At 39.1% G+C, this 21,964-nt stretch overlaps 1 protein-coding gene across 1 annotated transcript in view; it reads left to right on the forward strand.

Moving 5' to 3' along the window:
* LOC133215132 (microtubule-associated serine/threonine-protein kinase 4-like) overlaps positions 1–21,964 on the forward strand; it is a 117,910-nt gene that overhangs the window by 45,713 nt on the left and 50,233 nt on the right. The window contains exons 4-9 of the mRNA XM_061358899.1: positions 1,036–1,114; positions 6,159–6,316; positions 10,562–10,637; positions 12,732–12,941; positions 15,962–16,063; positions 20,322–20,454. Of these exons, the coding sequence (XP_061214883.1) occupies positions 1,036–1,114; positions 6,159–6,316; positions 10,562–10,637; positions 12,732–12,941; positions 15,962–16,063; positions 20,322–20,454 (758 nt within the window). The remainder of the gene's footprint in view (positions 1–1,035; positions 1,115–6,158; positions 6,317–10,561; positions 10,638–12,731; positions 12,942–15,961; positions 16,064–20,321; positions 20,455–21,964) is intronic.

Here is a 21,964-nt window from a genome sequence, read left to right on the forward strand (position 1 = left end):
ACTTGGCATGACTTCAGTTTCTCCTTTATGGAATTATACTTTTTGTGTAAACCAGGTTTGAGAGATGATCTTTGTACTGACTGTAAAACACAGCTTTAATTCTCCTGTTTTCCCTTCCCCCACTATCACACTGTTTGTTAATAAAAACTTGTCCTATCTTGTTATTTATGTATTATTCAGCCTTTTTTTTTTTTTTTTTTTTTTTTAAACATGCTTGGTACAATTGTACTCCAGTCATGGGCATCGAAGTGACAGGTAAATGGTAAATGCTACCCCTTCAAAAATCCAGACACAACTCCCATGGTTATTTGATTTGTCACCCTGAATGTTCAAGTTCCATGTTGTTCACCTCGAGTGGTGAAGAACAGAAATTGTATTTGGTCATGATTTCTTTCTTTCTTTCTTTCCTTTTTTTTTGGTTTTTTTTTGAGTTCTGAGCGAGCTGCAAAATTATTTTTTCCTGATTTGCGTACCTAACTTCTAACAAGTTTGCTTTTACCTCATTATTCTTTGCAGTTTTTGACATTACCCTACTAGCTTGATGCTATCCTGTACTGATGTCACTTAAGCATTGCCCTGTGTCTCAAGCAGGCTGTGGTGGTTATTCTGTGTTTCAGAGTCTTGTGGTTTGCTTTTGTTCACAAGTTTTTAATTTGTTTCTCATTAATTTTCATTTGATGGACGTGATTGTTGCGAACACTCTCTGGTTCGTTTCTGTGTGTTTAGTGAGACACCGATTCTGTGGAGCTGTTCTCTGTGTCCATTTCTGTGTGTTCAGTGAGATGCAGATTCTGTGGAGCTGTTCATCGACTTTCTGGTTGTTTCATCTCATAGATCTTTAACTAAAAAAAAATATGTAAGCCCAAGTCATACTTGCTGCGTGTTTATTTGTGTTGCTCTGTGAAAGTTTAATTTTTTTAAAATCCCTGTTTCTATGATGTCTTTGGAATGCAGTTTTACACAGTAATACTTCCATACATGTTTCTGTGTTAGGATAGTTCAGCATTCATTTGACTAACCTCCGTTTCACAACAGGACTGATGGACGCCGCTGGTCTTTGGCTTCTCTCCCTTCTTCTGGCTATGGTACAAATACACCGAACTCAGCTGTTTCTGTAAGTATCCGCTTTGTGTGCTGATACGTATCTAATACATGCCGTATCATCTCAAATGTAGCTTGCTTCTCTTAGCAGAAGTCAATGTGGGTTTTGTTGCTGTGGGTAGACTTTCAAGTAGTATGGGATACAAAACTGCTTTTTTCCCTGCAGTACAAGAAAAATTTAGGCAATGTGTGATTTCGTTAGAAAGATTTTCTGTCAGTGAGTAGTGTTCAACTGCCCCCTCTTGATCTGTCGGAAGTAGGAAGGGAGACCTACCGCCTTATTTTAACCATGTGGTAGTTAGATACCAAGTTTAAAGTGAGGCTGCCTTGATAAGAAAGAAAAATTTATCTATGACATAATTCATCCTAGGCCAGACTGCTCTGTTAAGATGGCATGAATCATGCATTTGCCTTTTTTCTTTGGCAATAATGAGATCTTTGTCCATGACAACAGGTTAGATATTTAGCATTTTAGATAGCTATAATTAGAATAGAATAATCTTTGGGACATATAATTGAATAAATGTAAGTCTTGGTATTTTTTGCATGTTAGAGCAATCCTTTTGATGTGATGTTGTATCAGCCTCCCTGCCAGGCATGTGCTGTCTGACTCATGATGTGCGCCATCGCAGTGCCTGAGATTCTGCTTCAATACTTAGGAGCTGGCAGTGGGAGTAGTACACATTCGTACTTCTAAACAGTACTGGCTCATGTCACAACCTGGAACTTAGCTGTCTGTTGTGATAGTCACACGAGAAGGACTGGGAAAGTAACGCTGTGGAGAAAGCCTGCTTTGGAAATAGTAAATAGCTGTCATTTTGGCAGTTACATCTTCTGCGGTAAAAAGCTTGGTCCCTGTAGATCCAACTATAACTCTTCAAAAATTGTTTTGTATCTTTAGCCTTGTTTTTTTACCTTTTATGGTAAAATTGGTTTATGTTTTTCTTTTTTTACCTTTTATACATTTTACCGGACACCTGATACCTGATTTTTTGTAAATGTTTCTTTTACAGTTTAAGTAAACTTTGTCTTTTCTTAGGTGTGTTGTTTCTTTTGTGAAGTAGTTGAGTTCTATATCTTACACATTGAGATCTGACCATTTTATGTTATAATCAACCCTTATTTTATTTCTGTCCACAAAAGCTTCTAGAGAGTTAATTAAATTTCTGCTTCAAACCATGTTTAAGGATTTCATGGATCTTCTTCAGCCACACTGATTTTGACCTCTGCTTTCCTTCCTGTGTAGATCTTAAATTTTTCCAAACAAATTGCTTGGCTTCACATTAATTTCCTAACCACTTTCCATAGTGCATGTTTGTACACTTCTCATTGGAGCTAAACTTAACGTGCTGTGCTCTTCACTTAGAATATATTGACATAAAGAAGTTTGTCAGATAAGAAGTGATTGCTGTAGCAACCCCATCATTGTTGCAAGAAACATGTTTGTGCTAGAATGGAAATGAAAAGCTGTGTCAGAAACATATGAAAACAGAGTTTTAATTTTCAGTCTGTACTCTTGCATTTTCTTCAACATCTTCAACTTTAAAATGGTAATTCTAGTTCATATACTTCATTCTCACTTAAGTTTACTATCTAGTGTATGTGCCCAGGAATATGGAGCAGTTTTACATTGTTTTTGCATTTCTTATGAAAAAATACAGCACTGTCATTTACTTGGACTTAGATACCTTACTTGGACTTAGATACCTTAACTTCGTAATAGACAGTTGTTGAGTTCTCCCTTGATATTTTGTGACTAGACCACATTTTATAAATATTAAAATAGATGTCTTCCCCATCATCGAACAAACAGCTTCTGACTCATGGAAAGAAATCTGTTTTTCCAATAAATAAGTTTGAATTTTATTGAAGAAACCACCAATAGGGAATTTATGCCATGCATTTCTTATGGTTAGTTTGTTGCGAGGTTTTTTTCACACCACCACACTCCCCTTTGCGAAGAATCCTCTACTGCTGATGAGCTGTGCAAGAACACTAGGACAGCCTCTGCATTTTAAACTTACCCACTATTTCTTTGCTTCTTAGAGATTTTTTTCACTTTCTTTTGGACAATATACATGGGAAAAAAGAGAAAATGAAGACTGGAAGTGTGCCCATGTAACTGTTTTCATGTACTTTTTCAGAATCAAAAGTACATGATTCAAAAGTACATGATGAAGCAGCTATCAGTGTGCAGCCTCTTCCCCCACATTCTTAGAAATACTTACAGGTAATGAGGGACCACTTCACACACTATAACCTAAGTGTACATGCAGAATGATTCCTCTTCAGTGCTGGATAAATAAGATTCATGTTAATCCATAGATGTATCAGCTGGAGATCAGAAACAGGTTTTGCATATCACAGTACAGCAGAACTTCAGTCTTTAAAAGCAGCTGAAAGTCAAAGCAGTGGCAGAAGGGCTGAGGTAATCATGATTATGCTCAGTGGTTCACTGTTTCTTGTTAGCCTGTGGGCTTTTGTGATTTTATAATACTGGAAATGGAGAGATTAATGGAATTCCCAATTTAATGGAAGTGCATGGGTTTGGAAGTGGTGCAAATACCACTTAAACCAGTTTTCACAACAATGTTGTAGTCAAATGAAAATACCTCCTGCTAAGATTATTCATTTGAAAAGAAACTCTTGGTTGTATTCCATTAAAGTTGGATCTCATCTTGCCAGTTATGGGATGGATTTGGGATGATTTTGTGTCTTCTAGGAGAGCAAGCCTATAAAAATTATAAAATGAGAAAATACTCAGTTGCATATTTTTGCCAGTAGATTATATTCTTGGAAGCTTCTTTGGATGGGGAAGTAGGGTAGGAGATGAGGAAAGAGACTTTGGGGTTGCATTATCTGGTGTTGGCTGCAAATTTGCCTTTATGTGTTAGAAGAGCTATTTGGATTGCCATGATGCATTCTGGTTGTGCAAATTAAAAGCATGTTAAATCTTAAGTAATTTCTGTAGCAGCTGTTACAGAATGCCAGGAGACCTAATTTTGTAAAGAATTTTGCTATGAGGGTTTGGATTTGTACAGAGATCAGAATTGTAGACCTTCAAAAAAACACATCCTGTGCCTGTGGTGGTGCTGAAACAACAGAGTGGTTAGTGAACAGAAGATTCTCACTTCAATCTTGTTGGATCTAGAGTCTGTCACACTTTGTATGAGGAAAAGCATGATACAAGTTACTGTCCTCTGGTGTTCCCAGAATCCCCTGAAGCTGAAGAGGTAGAGATGGATTTTATAGAAATAGCCATCCATAATAGCCTACATTGGGAAATTCCCATGGTCTAGAGTATCTTTCATCTTACAGAGCATGGCTGTAGGAAATACACCATGAGTTTAACTGCAACTGGCTGCCGTAGTGTGAGATGAGAATTTGTCTATGCTGTGTGAATTATGCATGTAAGGTAATGTAATAGAGCTGAATTTCTGTGACTTGACAAGTTACTGCTTGTCATGTGAACTGTGTTAGATTCTTGGTGTGTGTGTGGTTCTTAGCCTGCAGCAAAGCAAGGTAATGCAGTCTTGCTAACTTTGTCTTGTTCTGATGTGATGCAGCCATCCCACAAAGACCAGTCCTGTGTAAGTTAACTTTTCCCAGTAGTGGGTTTTCTTTTTTGCCTTTAAGAGATGACTTCATGAGAGTTAGTGTGGTAAGTACGCTCTTCTAGAGTTTCTAGGAATCAAGATATGTTCAGCCTTTACCACACAAGTTGCCGTGAAATTAAGAAGGCTGTTTAGCTTCTGTGCTTACCTGCCTGGATATTACCTGCTGACCTTAGCAATGTAGGGAAAAGTAGTTGATTTCCATCACGAGAGTTGATATAGCTCTTACTGAGTTGGCCTCCAAGAAAAGACAGGGGCGTTGGTGTCCTGTATGAGAAGATAGATAAGAACAATAATGTGTACATGAAAATTAACATACAAGAGAAACTACTGTTCTTTAAAAAAGCTAGCTGGAGACTGAAGAGCTCCAGAAAGACATGCAAGTTTTTGACTTCTCTGCAAGTAAAATGAAGGGAATGGCTGCATTCTACCAGTCAGCTTTGTGCAGTCATACAAGGATATTTGTGGATGAGCTACCTTGGAAACTAGTTTAGGAACTCGAAACAGTAGAACATTTATCTGTCTATACTAGTCATTAACTACACTATAATTAATGCATTGAACTATGTACATGTTCTTTAAAAGGACATAAAATCCAGTATCAGTGAAGTAGTTTCAAAGTTTTGCCTCCAAACATTTTGAGTGGCTCAGGTAGCTAGCTGCGCTGTAGAAAAGACAGTAAAATATGATCATCACATGCACTGCATTATATAGTGTTGTTTTACACGTGCAGTTTCACAAGGTTAGTTAACTGTGATAGAACTTCAAATTTCATATGTCTCTGTATATTCCATTTTTATACTGAGTGGATGGTTTGGGTGTACATCCTTTCACTTTTGTAAGCCGTAGAACTGTCTTCATAAATGCATTAATAATGTTACTGGTAAACTTATTAAGTTCTTTCACTTCATTTTGAATGTATAGGGTGTTACAAGAAAATAGCATATGAATTTTGTCAGCAGCTACTGAAATTACATTAAGTTTTATTTTTTAAAGCATCAGTAATGTCTTAAATATGGATAATGAAGTATGTTTGGTATGTAACTGACAATTTGTGTTGTGTCAATAAGTTATATTCTACAGTTATCATGCTTATTCTGTCCTATTCAAATAATTAATTTTCAGCAGACCCGTTTTAGCTGTTCTTACATATTTGCATGTGTACTGACATTAGATGTCATCTAAACTTAAAAGAAATTAAGGTTTTTGAAATGCAGTGGCTCTCTTTTGGGACTGAAGTAGTTTGTTTATACTTACTCTATATTTAGCTGTTCAAGTTGAGACTAATTATTTATTTTCTTCTTTAAATTTGTAGCCAGGCATGGGAAACAGTCCCTGTAATTTCTAAATTGAAGGGCTTTATTCATAAGCACTGAATATGGTCTAAAAAATGTTTTTTTGCTCCAGTAGAAGCTTATGTTCTGTTCTGTTCTGCTCTTCTAGTCGTCCTGCTCATCTCAAGAGAAGCTACACCAGTTACCATACCAACCGACACCCGATGAACTACATTTTCTGTCTAAACATTTCTGTACCAGTGAGAACGTTGCCAGTGATAACAGGTGCAGGGCCACCACAATGCGCCCACGGTCCCGAAGCCTCAGGTGAGTTTGTCTATCTGGAAATAAGGGTTGGATCTAAATTAATGTATTCTGGAGCATCATAGTTGTGCACACTGGGGATGTTCACTGGTTTTTAAATTGTTAAAGTATAATAGAGGAAGTATGCATCCGAGGCTGAATTGTGAATATTCTTTTAGATTCTTACTTCTGGATTTAATAGTGGCTTTACTTCAGTGATTGTAAACCACTTAATGTTGTAAACTGTGTCTTAATAGAAGGCAGCTAACCCCTGTGAACTCTTAATGAGCTTGTCATTACTGATCTTACAGTAGCACTGGTTCTCTTCCAGAGTTCAAACTGTTCACAGAATAAAGTCTTTATTTGCAAAACAAGTTCAAAATGTATTATATCCTGGAACTATGTAGAAACAAACATCATAAAGAGCACCTACCCTCTCCTCAGTGGTTTTGCCTGTGGATGTCCATAACAGAGTGTCCCTATCACTTAAAGGACCCACCATGGTGTTATCTTCAGCTTTCATTTTTGTCTTTTTAGAAAGCCAAAAGCCAGTTACAGAATCATAGATTTCCCTTCATTTGGGTTGGAAGGAATGAGAAAGATCATCTCGTTCCAGCCCCCTTGCCATGGACAGGGACACCTTCCTCTAGACCAGGTTGATCAAAGCCCTGTCGAGCCTGGCCTTGAACACTTCCAGGGATGGGGCATTCAGAACTCCTCCAGTCAGCCTGTTCCAGTAAAGAATTTCTTCTTAATACCAAAATTAAATCTACCCTCTTTCAGCCTAAAGTCATTCACCCTGCTCCTGAGAGTGGGATCTCATGAGAGTGGAGTAGAGGGAGAGAATCAACTCCCTCAACCTACTGGTCATGCTTCTTTTGGTGCAGTCCAGCACGTGTTTGGCTTTCTGGGCTGCAAGCACACACTGCTAGATTACGTTGAGCTTCTTATCGACCAGCACTCCCAAGTCATAGAATCGTAGAATCATAGAATAGTTAGGGTTGGAAAGGACCTTAAGATCATCAAGTTCCAACCCCCCTGCCATGGGCAGGGACACCTTGCTCTAAACCATATTACCCAAGGCCTCGTCCAACCTAGCCTTGAACACTGCCAGGGATGAAGTCCTTCTCCTCAGGGCTGATCTCAGCCCAGTCTCTGCCCAACCTGTAACTGTGCCTGGGATTGCCTGGTCCCAGTTACAGGACCTTGCTCTTGGCCTTCATGACATTGGCATTGGCCGCCTCTCAAGTGTGTCTAGGCCCCTCTGGATGGCATCCCTTCCCTCTCAACTACCAACTGAACCACACAGCTTGGTGTTATCAGCAAACCTGCCGAAGGTGCACTCAGTCCCCCTGCCCATGTCACTGACAGAGATGTTATGTAGTGTCAGTCCCAATACTGACCGCTGAGGGGCACCAGTTGTCACCCGTCTTCAGTTGGACATCGAGCTGCTGACCACAACTCTTTGCGTGCAGCCATTCAGCCAGTTCTTTATACAACACATGGTCCATCCGTCAAATCCGTATCTCTCCAGTTTAGAGACTGGGATGTCATATGGGGCAGCATCAAATGCCTTGCACAAGTCCAGATAGATGACATCTGTTGCTCTTCCCTTATTCAGCAACACTGTAACCCTGGCCACCAGATTTCTCAGGCATGAATTCCCCTTAGTGAAGCCATTGGCTGCCACCAATCACCTCCCTATTTTCCATGTGCAGTAGTATAGTTTCCAGGAGAATGAAGTCCCTCATCTTGCCAGGCACCCAAGTGAGACTGACTAGCCTGTAGTTCCTGGGTCTTCCTTTTTTCATTTTTATAATTGGGGATTATGTTTCCCCTTTTCCAGTCAGTGGGAACTTCACTGGACTGCCACAGCTTCTCAGAGATGATGGATTGTGGCTGAGCCACTTCACCCGCCAGTTCCCTCAGGACCCCTGGATACCTGTTTTCAATTCCCATGGACTTGTGCACCTTCAGGTTCCGTAGATGTTCTCAAGCCTGATCGTCTACAACAGGCAGTTCTTCATTCTCCCAGTTCCCATCTTCTCCTGCTGGAAGCGTGACTGGAGCTCTTGCCAGTGAAGCCTGGGGCAAAAAAGTTGTTGAATACCTTGGCCTTCTCCATGTTCCGGGTGACCAGGTTTCCCATTCCCTTCCAAAGGAGGGCCCGCATTTTCCCTCATCTTCTTTTGTCGTCACTGGTAAATCACTGGTTTACCTATGGAAGCTTTTCTTGTTGCCCTCAACATTCCTTAGCTTTCCTAACCTGATCCCTGGCTGCTTGGGCAATTTACACTTATACCTCTAAGACTATCTGCTTACACCCTCTTTAGACTTTCTTTTTGTGTCTGAATTTGTCCAGGAGCTCTTGTTCATCCACACAGGCCTCTTGCTGTTTTTGCTTGATTTCCTCTTTTGTCTGGATGCATCACCACTGAGCTGGCAGGAGGTGATCCTTGAGTACTAACCAGCGTGCTTGCCCCCCTCTTCGCTCCAGGGCTTCATCCCATGCTACCCCACCAAGGAGGTTCCTGAAGAGGCCAAAGTCCACTCTCCTGAGGTCCAGGGTAGCGAGTTTTGCTGTGCACCCTCCTCGCTACTCTCAGGAACTTGAACCCCACCATTTCATGATCACTGCAGCCAAGGCTTCCCTCCAGCTTCACATTCCCCACCATGTTGGTGAGAAGAAAGTCCAGCACAGCCTTCTTCCTCATAGCTTCCTCTGTCACTTGGAGAAGGAAATTATCATCAACACATTCCAGGAACTGCCTGGATTGCTTATGCCCTGCTATGTTGTCCCTCCAGTAGATGCTGGGGTAGTTGAAGTCCTCCATGAGAACCAGGGTTTGTGAATGTGAGGCTGCACCTAGCTGTCTGTAGAGGGCCTCATTCACTCAGTCTTCCTGGTTGGGCTGCCTGTAGCAGACCGCACTGTAAAGTTCCCTGTCCCTGCCCTCCTTTTAATCCTGACCCATAAGCTCTTTGCCAGCTTCTCATCCATTTCCAATTGGAGCTCTGCACACTCCAGCTGGTCATTAACATAGAGGGTGGCACCCTTTTGTCATACCCTCAGCGTGTCCTTCCTAAGGAGCCTGTATCCTTCCATTGCAGCACTCCACAGGAAGCATCCCACTGTGTCTCCATGATGCTAATAAGCCTTGCAGGAGTGTAAACATTCCCAGCTTCCCTTGTTATTCCCCATGCTGCATGCACTGGCATAGAGGCATTTAAGTTGGGCTCTCTATGAAGCTGACATAGTGTCTGGAGTGGCAAGAGTTCTTTTATGCTACTCTTCAGGTGAACTGCTGCTGACATGCTATTGCTCTCCAGGCTCTGGGCATCTCTTTGCCGGCACTGGCATCAAACTGGTGGGAGGGGCCTAGACTGAGGTTCTCCTGCCCTGGCAACTTCGTTTTTTTTTGCTCATGCAAGAATCCCCTATGTACACATTATGATAAAGTCACTCCTAGAGGACAGAATCCCCTTTGTGGGTTTTCTTATCTGTTGCTCATCTTTTAGACCAGACTGAATGGGTTAGTGTCACCAATCGGAAAATGAGATAGAAATTTTTCAAAGGCAATTACGATGGACAGAGAGGGTCATGATTGCAGGTAGCAGTTTTGTAGGTTAGCTGAGGCCACGGGTACCTTATATGGACTGTTTTCCTGCAAGTCTCATGCTTTTCTTAGAGGCACAGTGCCCCAGCATGGATGGAACTCCTGCATATGTTTGGCATTAATTGTAGGAAGTTGCTTCCTTTATCTGCTAGTCAGATTGAAAATTGGTAGTTTGGATTTTAAAAAAACAACAACAAAGGAACAGCAGCAAAACCCCCAAACAAACCAACAAGCTCATTCTTAACATTTTCACTTGCGGCTAACAGTTCTTGTTCAGTTATTGCTATTTTGATTGCATGTAACCTCCAAAGAGGCAGATATAGCTATAATTAACCATTAAATATATCTCTGTTGCCCTTCTGAGAAAGAGGTGTTGTTCACAAGTGTTGCAAAACTGCCTATATCCTGAGGGGTCGTTACAAACTAAGAACATAGTTAGCAGTTAAATGTCAAGCATTAAATATAACATTAAATAACCTTTAAGGCCTAATCAGAAACAGCAGAAATGAACCAAATGTACGATATCAGAGAATGCACTTTTCCTGTGAAGCCTATGTTGACTTTTTGTTGCAAATAAACTGTACAAAAATATAGTAACTAATTGTAGCTCATGCTGAGAGAAGTTTAAAGGACTAATTTGCTTTGCTTGCAGCCCTGGACGTTCTCCTTCCTGCTATGACAATGAAATAATTATGATGAACCATGTCTACAAAGAAAGGTTCCCAAAGGTAATGAATTATATTTAAGATACCTAGTATCTAAATTGATAGGCTACATAGGTTTTAAGTAAGTGGTGGGGTTTTTTTCATGAGAACGAATGATCCAACCCAGTAGTGGTTTTCATAAACCATCACTAAACTCTTACTACAAAGATAAAATCACAATAAAGAAAATCCCTGCTGAGAACTGGACAGTTTGGCAAAGCTGCTGAACTGGTTTTGAAATGAATCATGCTGGTAGTATATTCTGATTGGTAACTGATGGTACATTTGATTTATATAGGTGGTGTGTACTTGGGGCAAATGTTTACTGAATTAATAAATGAAAAATGGTTTCTTTTGACAAGTCTTGTGCAGCATCTGCTGATACACCTGAAAATTCCTTTCTTTAAATGACATTTATTCCTTTTCCCAGATACTCATTATATAGTTAATTTAACTGTGAAGATCACTAAACAGGTGTGGAAGTCTAGCTATGAGATACCAAATGGGCATATGTTGCTGTCATGTCCAGAGGTCTGAGGGTCTGAGACACAAATGAGTGTGTAGCTCAGAGCACTGTGGTCTTGGTTGCTTGTAGGATTTTTATGATCCCTGGAACATAAAATATGGTAAAGCTGATACTGTTACAAAAAGTGTGTAAAAAATAGAAGAAATTAATTCATAGATATATGAAGAGAGATTTGTCAGAATTTGCAGAGCAATTGAGCAGCAATTTCAAATGTGGAATGATCCACCCATTTCACTGTTTTAGATACGAACTAAGAGGTGTGCGAGATTACTTTTTAATAATAAAGCTACCTTTAATTTTTTTAAGCCTCTGCAGTTTTGTGAGAACCAGAAAGTTGATTTAGTAAAACAGACATACTTAGCAACTTGCAAACCTATCTGACAGGACCAGTAAGTCTGTGGTGTTTTTAATCAGTCAGTGTTCATTCAGACTTTGCCCAGTGAAATATTCATGTGGTATAACCTGCCTGAAAGGAGGCAAGATATTCTGGATATTCTGTAGTATATGCAGTTTTAGCAGAACAGAGTAGAACCCCATGTGTTCTCTTCTTCCCCTCCCCCTTTTTATTTTGGACTTTAAAGTTTTATAATCATGGGTGTTCTCTTTAGTGATCATCACAAGATTAGTTAATCAGCACAGTTAATCAGCAGTGGCAGATAGAGGGGAGGATCTTGAGACAAAGGGGCACAAAATCACAAAATGGAATACAGAAACCTTTAGAATTAGTTTTAAGTAATGTTAAGTTTGATGGCTTTGTAACAGTAGCAATGGAAAATTACTGAGGTGCATGATACATTGAGAAAAAAAATAGAGTACAGATAGAGAACATACTGAGAATTCTCACAAGGTAAATAGTTATAGTTGACATAGTTTTAAGAAAAACAGTCTAGAAGAACAGGACACAGGGATAAGGAGTATCTGGGAACCGCAGGTGTCCAGGATGGGCTACAGTTAAACTAACTGATAAGTAGGAGGATAGGAGGATTATTATGTCTCTGGTGCTAACGAACCAATTAAACTGGTATGAGCATCTACTGTGCGTGATTCAAAGGCTGCCAGAAGTGATGAAGATTGTTGGAAGAAGTAAATGACCCTCAGAGACCACCACCACAATTCTGTATTCATGCAGGGGACTTTCTGGAAAGTGATGTAATCCATATGTAGCCTCATGAATATGTATGTATGCTTGGGGACTATAAAAGAACGGCTTGTGTGGCAGTTGGGGGACACACGTTAGGAGGAGCTATTCCCCGTGTCTCCTGGTGCCGCAATGAAGAATACCTGCATGTCAGCTTGAAAACTTTGTTGGCAAGCTTGTCCCTAGAGTTTTCTCCGAATCAGTCTGCATAGCAGAACAGTAAGGCTGTTGCTTTTCTGAACTGGTAATGTGGGGAAACGTCATCTGTCACTTTGCCTTTCTGTTGGCTTACTTTTTTGCTTCAGTCATTCCATGCATTCCAACTTGGTAACTTTTCACACATTCCAGCATGGTAGCGTCTTAGTAGAGAAATGTCATAGAACGTAAGCACTGAAGCTGTTAGATTTATGTAAAGCTGGCTGATTTAATGTATCATGTATCTGTTTGTCTATAGGCCACAGCTCAGATGGAGGAGAGACTTAATGACATTATAACAAATCACTCTCCAGAGAATGTCCTTCCCCTGGCAGATGGAGTGCTCAGTTTTACCCACCATCAGATCACAGAACTGGCTCGAGATTGTTTGGATAAGTCTCATCAAGGCCTCATTACATCACGATACTTCCTTGAATTACAGCAGAAGTTAGACAAATTGCTTCAGGAGGTATGAGCTATGAGAACAGTGTTGTGTTTGCTTGAAAAATCATTTAAATCTGTTAGCCTAAGAGGAGTTGTCTTGAAGTAATCATGACTATTCACTTGAATAATTGTCAGAGTAGTATTCATAGCAGTTTTATTCTATGTTAGGACCACTGCAGAGACCATATAGTATTCTAGTGTACTGGTCTGGAATAGATGGGTTGTAAACATCACAGAAACAACCACATTTTGTCATTCAGTGCAAGTTACAGATTGCTTACAGAAGTGTGTACATAAGCCCTAAATGAGAAGGCTTGCTACTCCATTTACAGTGGATAAATGAGGAAACATACACTTTCCACTTTATCAACACTACTAATTGCCTGCTGTGTCGAGAAAGCAGCCCTTAGCTTTCCCTTTGCTAGAGCTTATTTAATGATTTAAATATTTATAATAATCCTTTCATAATTAAACAGCTTATTAACAGGCATAATGTAAATTATGGAAGTGTAGAAACTTCCATAATTGACTAAATGAATGAGGAACTTAAAAAGACAAAATAAATGCTCTATGACTGCAGTTTATGAATGTATCATTTTAAAACCAGTGAGTACATCATGTAATGTACTAGTTTGTGTGGGATTTTATAGCACATTTTGAGGCAAAGTTAATGTGATAGACCAGCAGATTTGATACTGACTTGAAATTTTCTACCTGAGGTTCTAAGATAGTATGCCTACCTTAATTTCTGTATTGTCTTTTGAGGTTGGTTTTTTTTGTTGTTGTTGGGTTTTGTTTTTTTTTAAAATGCAGGAGCAGTTGCTAAGGCTTTGGTGTGTTTTTTTTTTATTCCCCCCCTCTGTGCTGTTTTTTTGTAAACTTCTATTCACTAAATGGGTTTTCTGTAACTCTTCTATTCCAAACTTTTCTTCTTCATAAAACAGTGCGAAACTTAGGACATCTGTGATTTATTTCAGCATTATTGAAACCCTGTTTTTTAAACAGAAAATAAATACAGCTTGCTTACTAGTCAAAAGGAAGTATGAACTAGCCACCTTCTTGTGAAATACTGCTGAGTTTTATGATGCCAAAGTGCAGGCCGAGTTGGCCAGTTGGCTGGAGATAGATATCTGACTGTGAATTATGCTGGTGATTGTGTCAAAATACAAGGACAGCTGTCTAAGTTAAGATTTATGGAACCACTGTTAATCACTGTTAAGAATATATCCTTTAAAATGGCTTCAGTCAGTGGACTGAGGAGAACATGTTAATATCCCCCCTCCAAACCCACTAAAAAAACTTACTCTAACAAGTTATTCTGCAGTCTGCATATAAATTAATGCATTATAAAAAAAAACCCAAAACAACAAACAAAAAAACCCCGCTAAATACAAACCAGAAAACACCGAAAGACTCATTTTATCGTGGTCTATGATGCTAATTCTTTACCATGTAAAAATTTCCTGTTCTGCAAAACATAATACCTTAAAATAGTCAGATTTAACTTTTGAGTCAACTACTTAATACCTGTTGACAGCAAAATCTGCCAGTAAGAAAATGTTCTCTTGGCACAGCTTGTTTGTGGTCACTCAGGTGTGCGTTGGGTTCATGCAGTACATTTGTTGTCAGGTTCCACCTGTGAGGCTCAGTAGAAAGCTGCACCTCCTACTGCTCGTTGGCACGTTGTGGTTACTTTGCATACCGGGGGAAGGTTCCCTTGAGCTTTGAGCAGGTCCATTCCACCAATATTTTTATAATGCTAAGGTCAAGGTCAGGTGGACCTGAATGCTTTTCTGCTTCATTCCTCCTAAATGTGACCTGAGATGAGTCTTTTGTTCACATGAGCACGAAGGTGATTTGAATTTTGCTGGTTATTAAAATAGGCAGGTGGTTTATTTGCAGAAGAGGGTTTTCTGAGCATAGTTTGGTAAGTGTGCAGAACACAAATGCTTCTTCCCAGTTAAAGGTCTTCCAAAACCTATTGCAGAATGCCAGCTGGTATTTGTGCCTTTTTCTTCTTCTCCTACTTCAAACTTCACCGATTAATTCTTCTCAGATATTTGGTAGAGTTTAAAATTGTGGTGCTTGTATTAAGAGCAATATGCATATTGCAATAATATATTGGGGGTTTTTACTTCAGAAAATGAGATACATTGTATGAAAATTACTTACCCTTATTAATCACTTTTTAAAGGTTAGTTTCTGAATTCTCTCTGTGGTTTTGAATAAGCAAGAGATGACGAAAAACTACAATTTACTATTCTGAACAAAGAAATGCTTTGGTATTTGAGTGAAGGACTATTAGTGTATTTTAATCAGGAAGAAAATGATGCAGTTTCTTTGCATTCATTAGCATACTAGAATTATATAATCGGTTCTTAGGAACATTTGGAAGAAATCTGAAATGTAGTTCAGGCCATTGTGCAAATGTTAGCAAACCTGTTTTTATGTATGTGTTCGTTTTTCTGTAGTAGTTTTACCCACTTTGTTGTAATCCTTATAGAACTAAATTTTTCATTGTCTTCTTTTCTACATGTACCTTTATATGGAGCCTCTCTCCATATATATATATATATATATGCTTAGATTTATATGTCCTTGTCATTATAGTATGACATGTGACACAGGAAATCAGTATCAATCTGGCATGGATGTTACTTACGTTAATATTACCTAGGTCAGTTTTCATTTCATCCTATAATTATGAACAAGTTGAGACTGTACTTGTAGAAAGATGTATGTTGTATTGAAATACAGTCCCTTTTGCAAAACTGATGTATGAGTTTTTAAAAGAAAAAGGTAGGTATTATGTCTGTTGTAGGCGCTTTTATTTGTTTTATTTTCAATGTTAGAATTGTATAAACGGGATTATTTCAATTTGAAATCACAGCCTTGCTCAAATCCTTGTTATTTCTGTTGGCATCTTGAAAGTGACATGCTGTTTAAGTATGCGCTTCAAACCCTGAAAGGTGTTCCAGATATCATATATTCTTTTCAAGTGTGTTTTATTTTTTTTTTAATAATCATTTTATTTTTCTCCTTTAGGCTCAGGAGCGATCAGACAGTGGAGAACTGGCATTTATTAAACAACTTGTCAGAAAAATTCTGATAGTTATTGCTCGTCCTGCTCGCTTACTGGAATGCCTGGTAATATCATGCTTACTATGTTTTTCACTTGTTAGTGTAATAAGGTTCCTGACTTACTATTCAAGGCCCTTTACAACTGTCAAACAGTGAAAGAGGGCTTCATTGTTGGTGGGATCCTTTCCGCTTTTATTTCAGAAACACTGCATGGAGCTGCCAGAGACCTGCTGCAGTTAGTTGTGTTTGGTTCCCTGCTGTTGCAAATACTGTTATAGAATCCCTTTCCTCAACCTCTGAAGCTCCAGATCAAAACCAGTTGGGTTTTTCTGATGTTTTGTTAGACTTTGCTATTCCTTGGCAAGATTGTTCTGGAATCACAATTGCTTTGTGGTTTCCCGTTGTTGTTATTGTTCCTGTTGCAAGTTTCATAATTTTGTTTCACTGTATAGCTGCCAGAGGTATAAGCAGCTTGCAGTAAGCTCTGCAGTACCTGATCTGAGGGGAACAGGCAGAATGATTATAGTTCATCTGGATATGAAAATAGTTGGAATTATGCTGGGTACCAGAAGGAGCAGAAGAGTTAACTGATTTATGCATGAGCATAGCGCTGTTGTCACCAGACTGGGCTAGCTTGTGTAAGGCTATGTGGGTGTGTTTCTGCTCTGCCTGCCCTTGCTGTGGGATCTGGGATGGCTCAGGTGTGGGAAGTTACTCCTACGCACAGAAGTAGTGTCTTTCGGTTGCTCAGTGGAACTAATAGACTCTTGCAGAACACAGTGTACTCAGGAGGATGGTGCAGACACCCAAATACCATGTAAGAACCAGCCTGGGTCCAGCAGGCCTGGCATACAGCCTGAGCTGACTTTGTTGAGCCACTGTGCTTGCCAATACCAGGATCGCAGTGTTGATGCTGCATACAGCTATTTGAGGCTGGCAGCGCTTATGCGAGAGCCACTAACTGCTGCTAGACTCAAGTTATGCCTGGAAATGTCAAACTACATTTTCATGGCACTGAATCTGAGCTAGTAAGTCTTTCCAGCCTGATTTTGGCTCTGTGCTATGTCTCTTCATCTGTGGCACACTTAATCCACAACCTGGCTCATTAAGCTGTGGGCATTTTGAGAGCTGCCTCTCTTTTGTTTTGGAAACACCATGTCTCGGTGTTCCTAGTTGCAGTTTGTTTATGATTTGCAGTTCAGAGGGATCTAAAATAAAGTGCCTGAATCAGCATGTAAGAGATGTTTAAAGGCAGGCTGTAGAGAAGAGGATGCCTTAGCATGTCTTACCTCTGCTATTGAATCCAAACTTGTGTTACTTCTTTGTCCTAAACTCAGAAATCCTCATATCTAGTGTGATCTCCCCTGCTTCATTTCCAGTGTTTGCAGAATCTTTCTCCACCGCTACACCCAATTTCTTATGCAGTGTCTTGTTCTGTTCTGCATCCTCTATCATCACACATTCAAAACTTCCCTTAAATACATCTTGTGGCCTGACAGGCTTCTTCATGATGGTTGTCCTTCCCTTTCATGCTTGGCTGGCTCTCTTCACCTAACCCTCTACCCCAGCATCATCGTCTTTAGCTTTTTAATTCAGGTTCTCTCCTGGTGACCTATTTGCCCAATAGTTCAATGTCCCTAAATGTTAAATTTAGTATCTAGCAAGTCCAAATCTCCATTCACTTAGTCCCGGGTTTCTGCCCCTGGGATTTTATCCTAGGCTACTTCCTTCGAAGCTTATCACACTTCAAGCAGAGCTGTTGTACATCCATATTCCTCTTTTTGCTCCGCCTGCTGATGCAGTTCAGAGGACAGTATCACAAGGCCAGATGACTGTGTCTCGTAGCTGGGAGTTTCAGAGCAGCAATTGCAGAGAAAGCCAGCACAGCTCACTTAGTGTTCTTACTTCATACAGGATCTTCAGGAGACATAAATGGAAATGTAACAACACTGCATGAGATGTTTCTGCAGAGGCAGGTTTTTGAAAAAATATTTAGGTGTACTCTCACAAAGCAGCATGTTTCTCATGCAGAAAGGTATTAAGCCTGTTCCATAAACAGGAATCATGTAATCTTACACAAACAATATTTTTCCATAGCATCCCTCTGGAAACTTTTGACTAATATTGGCTGTTATTTTAGAATGTCTGACTGAAATAGATACTAGGTATGGAAGACTTAAGCCTCGTAAGAAAGTTCATAGCATCGTAGGAAATAAATCCAGCACTACCATCAAGAGAATTTTCAGATACCATGCAGTAATGCTGTCTGGTTTTTGATGGTGATCTTGGCTCAGGTGATCATGATATGTGAATTTCTATTTTTATTCACTTGATAATCATATGAATAGATCTTTTTCAGTTTTGTATGTGCCAAGAGCTACTGGCAAATGCTGAAAGATTTTTATCCATTTGTATATGGAAAATGAAACAGAGTTGTAAAGATCAGAAATCTGTTGCTTTTAATTATTTGTGTCTGTGTATATGTGTGTGTGTATTTAGGTAGATGTATGCAGGCACACACATCTGATTAAAAGTATCAGTTTTGTAATTATACCTTGACTTACTAGCAAGTGGAAGAGATGCTGTGTATCTGCCACTGCAGCAGGTAAGGACATGATGATGTTTTCCTGAAGAAGGTATATAGGAACTCTTGGCATATATCATCACATTGTTGTGTTTGTCAGTGCCAAGGAGTAACATGTAAGAGAGATGGCTGGGGACAGTATGTCAGATAGGAGAGAAAGGCTGAAACAGCATGTAATACAGATTTTTGAGCAGTTCAGCAGCATCCTGAAACTTTATGCTCAATGACAGGATTTGGGTAGTTCATGTGCATTGGATTTCTGGTGAATCCTTTTGATTAGGCTGGAAATGATGAAACTTATTTCATGACAAATGAATTAAGATTGTTTCCACAAGACTGAAAATTTGAAAGACATGTCATGGTAGATTCCCTGTAACTCTTCCTGGTAGCCACAGCAGTTTGGAGGCTTCCAAAATGAAACAGGATACTTTTTCTCAAGCTATTTTCCAGGGTGGGACATTTTGTTCCTGCGTCCTAGGTAGGCTGAGGAGCTAGGACAGGAGCCTTGTGACTCAGCACGCAATCTCCAGCCATGTGGAGTTATGGCAGGCTATGGAGTGACCACCAGGGAAGCTAACTAGCTCAGCAGTCTGCCTGATTTTCACAGATACTGTTGATGGCGCTGACATACTCAGTTTCATTAAATCAATGTTTCGTGTCTCTGACTCTCGCTCTATTAAGCATTACACCTGTTGTGATCTATGGTTGGCACAAACATCTTGAAGATCGCAGTGGTTATGTTAGAGATGTTTTGGTATTAATTCATACCTGTACATAGAGAAAGTCTGTTTAAAAAAAAAAAAACACAACCAAACCATTCTAGGAACTTCTTTGTTCCTTTCAATGCTTTCCTATTTTTATCATCTAGAAGGTAGTAAAATAAATGTATTTCCAAGAGACTTGGGGGATAGGCAGAGTTTTGAGTTTCTGTGTTTGTATTCTCCTTTGATGCTCATCTTTTAGGCATAGTATAAATGATAGTTGTAATATAATTGACTCCCAAAGGAGGATGTTTAATTTCTAGATTTGGAGCAATTGGATCAATTAAGTTCAGAGGTTATTTTCAGCAACTTAGAATTTTGGCTTCGTTCTGTAGTTAGTGATTAATTTAATTTAATTATTTAAATTATTTAATTTATTTATTTAATTTATTTATTTATTTAATTTAATTTATTTATTTAATTTAATTTATTTATTTAATTTATTTAATTTATTTAATTTATTTATTTAATAAATTTATTTTCCACAAAACATACTACACATATATTGATTAAAAATACTTGAAAATTTCATTTAGAATTTCATTTAGAATTTCATTTAGAATCAAAGTGGAGAGAAATATATTTACATAGGTTCTTCATTTCAGTAGTGGATTTATATATGCATGCAGCTGCAGGGAGATAGTCTTCTGTATTTGAAATTTTATTGCTGCTGGTTATAAGGCATTTCACTCTACATATTATAGGAAGTTCTGAGGGCAGTGAACTTACTAGTCTTACAAGGTAGTGCTCTAAAGTAATGGTATGGAATTTTATTGCCTAGTGTCTTGTATAGGAATCAGAGTAATAGATTACTGGTAACAGAATAAAGGGGTATTGGTTTTAGTAAGGGAAATGGCCAATATTTGCAACAGAAGAAGAAAAGGAAGTTTTTATGTTGGACTTCAAGACTTCCATTTCTACACAGAGAATGATGGTATTTTTTTGTTTGTTTTTTTTTTGTTTTGTTTGTTTTTCCTAGGAATTTGATCCTGAAGAGTTTTACTATCTTTTGGAAGCAGCTGAAGGCCATGCTAAAGAGGGACAAGGCATTAAAACAGACATCCCTCGATACATTATTAGCCAACTGGGCTTAAATAAAGATCCTCTGGAAGGTAAGTGCATCTTGTGGTCCAGCTATCCACCTAAATTCTTCCTTCTCAGTGTGTTTAATCATTCTGATAATCGCACAATCACAGAATCCCAAGGGTTGGACATCCAGTCCAACCCCCCTGCAAGAGCAGGGTAACCTAGAGTACATCACACAGGAACTTGTCCAGGTGGGCCTTGAATATCTCCAACGTAGGAGACTCCACAACCTCCCTGGGCAACCTGTCCCAGTGCTCTGTCACTCTCACAGTAAAGAAGTTTTTCCTGATGTTCACATGGAACCTCCTGTACTCCAGTTTACACCCATTGCCCCTTGTCCTATCACTGGACATCACTGAAAAAAAACCCTAGCTCTAATGTCTATACCGTAAAAGGATTAAACTAAAAATGGTAGCAGAGCAAGTATTTGCTATCCCTCACAGTACCCTTACAAGCTCAAAGGCATTAAAATGGCTATATGCGATATTTCTGTTGTGAATATCATTCACAATCACACTGTGTCGGTAATACTTGTCATCTTCCAGCCTGGCAATACAACTTTTTTTCTTCAGCTCTAGCTGAAATTTACTGGTATAATTCGATGGCAACTGTTAGCCAACCACAGGTGTTAATGAAACCTAGGCTGAACTGTTATATGCCCTTCAGTTCCCCCAGGATCCCACATCTTAGAGTCCCTGAGAAGAGTATCTCCCATTCCTATTAAAACTGCAAATACTTATTTTTCTGGATAATTTATGTGTCCATGTTGAGAACTTATGTAGGGAGAATTTGGGTTCTAATTGGAACTGCAGATTTTTTGTTTGCCTGATCTTTCTTTTAAGGACAGCATGGGGAAAACTAAAATTGCTTCTGTCTCCTAACCAGACCATTATCTTTTTCATCCTGAGAGCACGTTCTATCACCGGTGACAGATGGAAATTGGTTCATTGTGTTCAATGCTAGTCCTGCTATTGGAAGAAATTAGTAGAAATGCCATCATGGAAAATAAGTCTAGCTTGTGCCTACTTATCTTCTGTGTTATGACCCAGAACGTGGATGGTCTCTAGGGTGGTCACTTGATAACACAATAGCAAAACGCCACGATCAATTAATTTTTTTTTAAACCAGTTTTCGTGATTCAAGATCCCATTTCCTTGAAGGGGTAGTGTACTGTGTGTTAAAAGAAAACTTTTGTTCAACTTCAACAGCTTGTGAAGTTTAGCACTGCCATATGTTGTCAGTAATTTTATTAGATCTGATTCTCAATTAGGTTGGATATTGTTACAGATTATATTTGTATTACACTAACAGATAAAGACAGTCAAGCCAATTATTGTTCTGCTTCCTGCCTTCACAGAAGAAATTCCTCATCCAAATCTAGTATTATTTTTATCTGAGGTATAGATTAAGCAGTTTAACTCTTTTTGCTTGGATTCAGAGTGCAGCAAAGAAGCCAAGTGAATTGGGAAAATGCATGTGTTTATTATTTTCCATGTGGTACTGCAAGAGATTGAGAAGTAGCTTAGTTCTCTGCAA

This window comes from Neopsephotus bourkii, unplaced genomic scaffold (genome assembly GCF_033783945.1).
Source record: "Neopsephotus bourkii isolate Nb327-2 ecotype Australia unplaced genomic scaffold, CSIRO-AGI_Nbou_v1 NB_955, whole genome shotgun sequence".
NCBI classification, from domain to species: Eukaryota; Metazoa; Chordata; class Aves; order Psittaciformes; family Psittacidae; genus Neopsephotus; species Neopsephotus bourkii.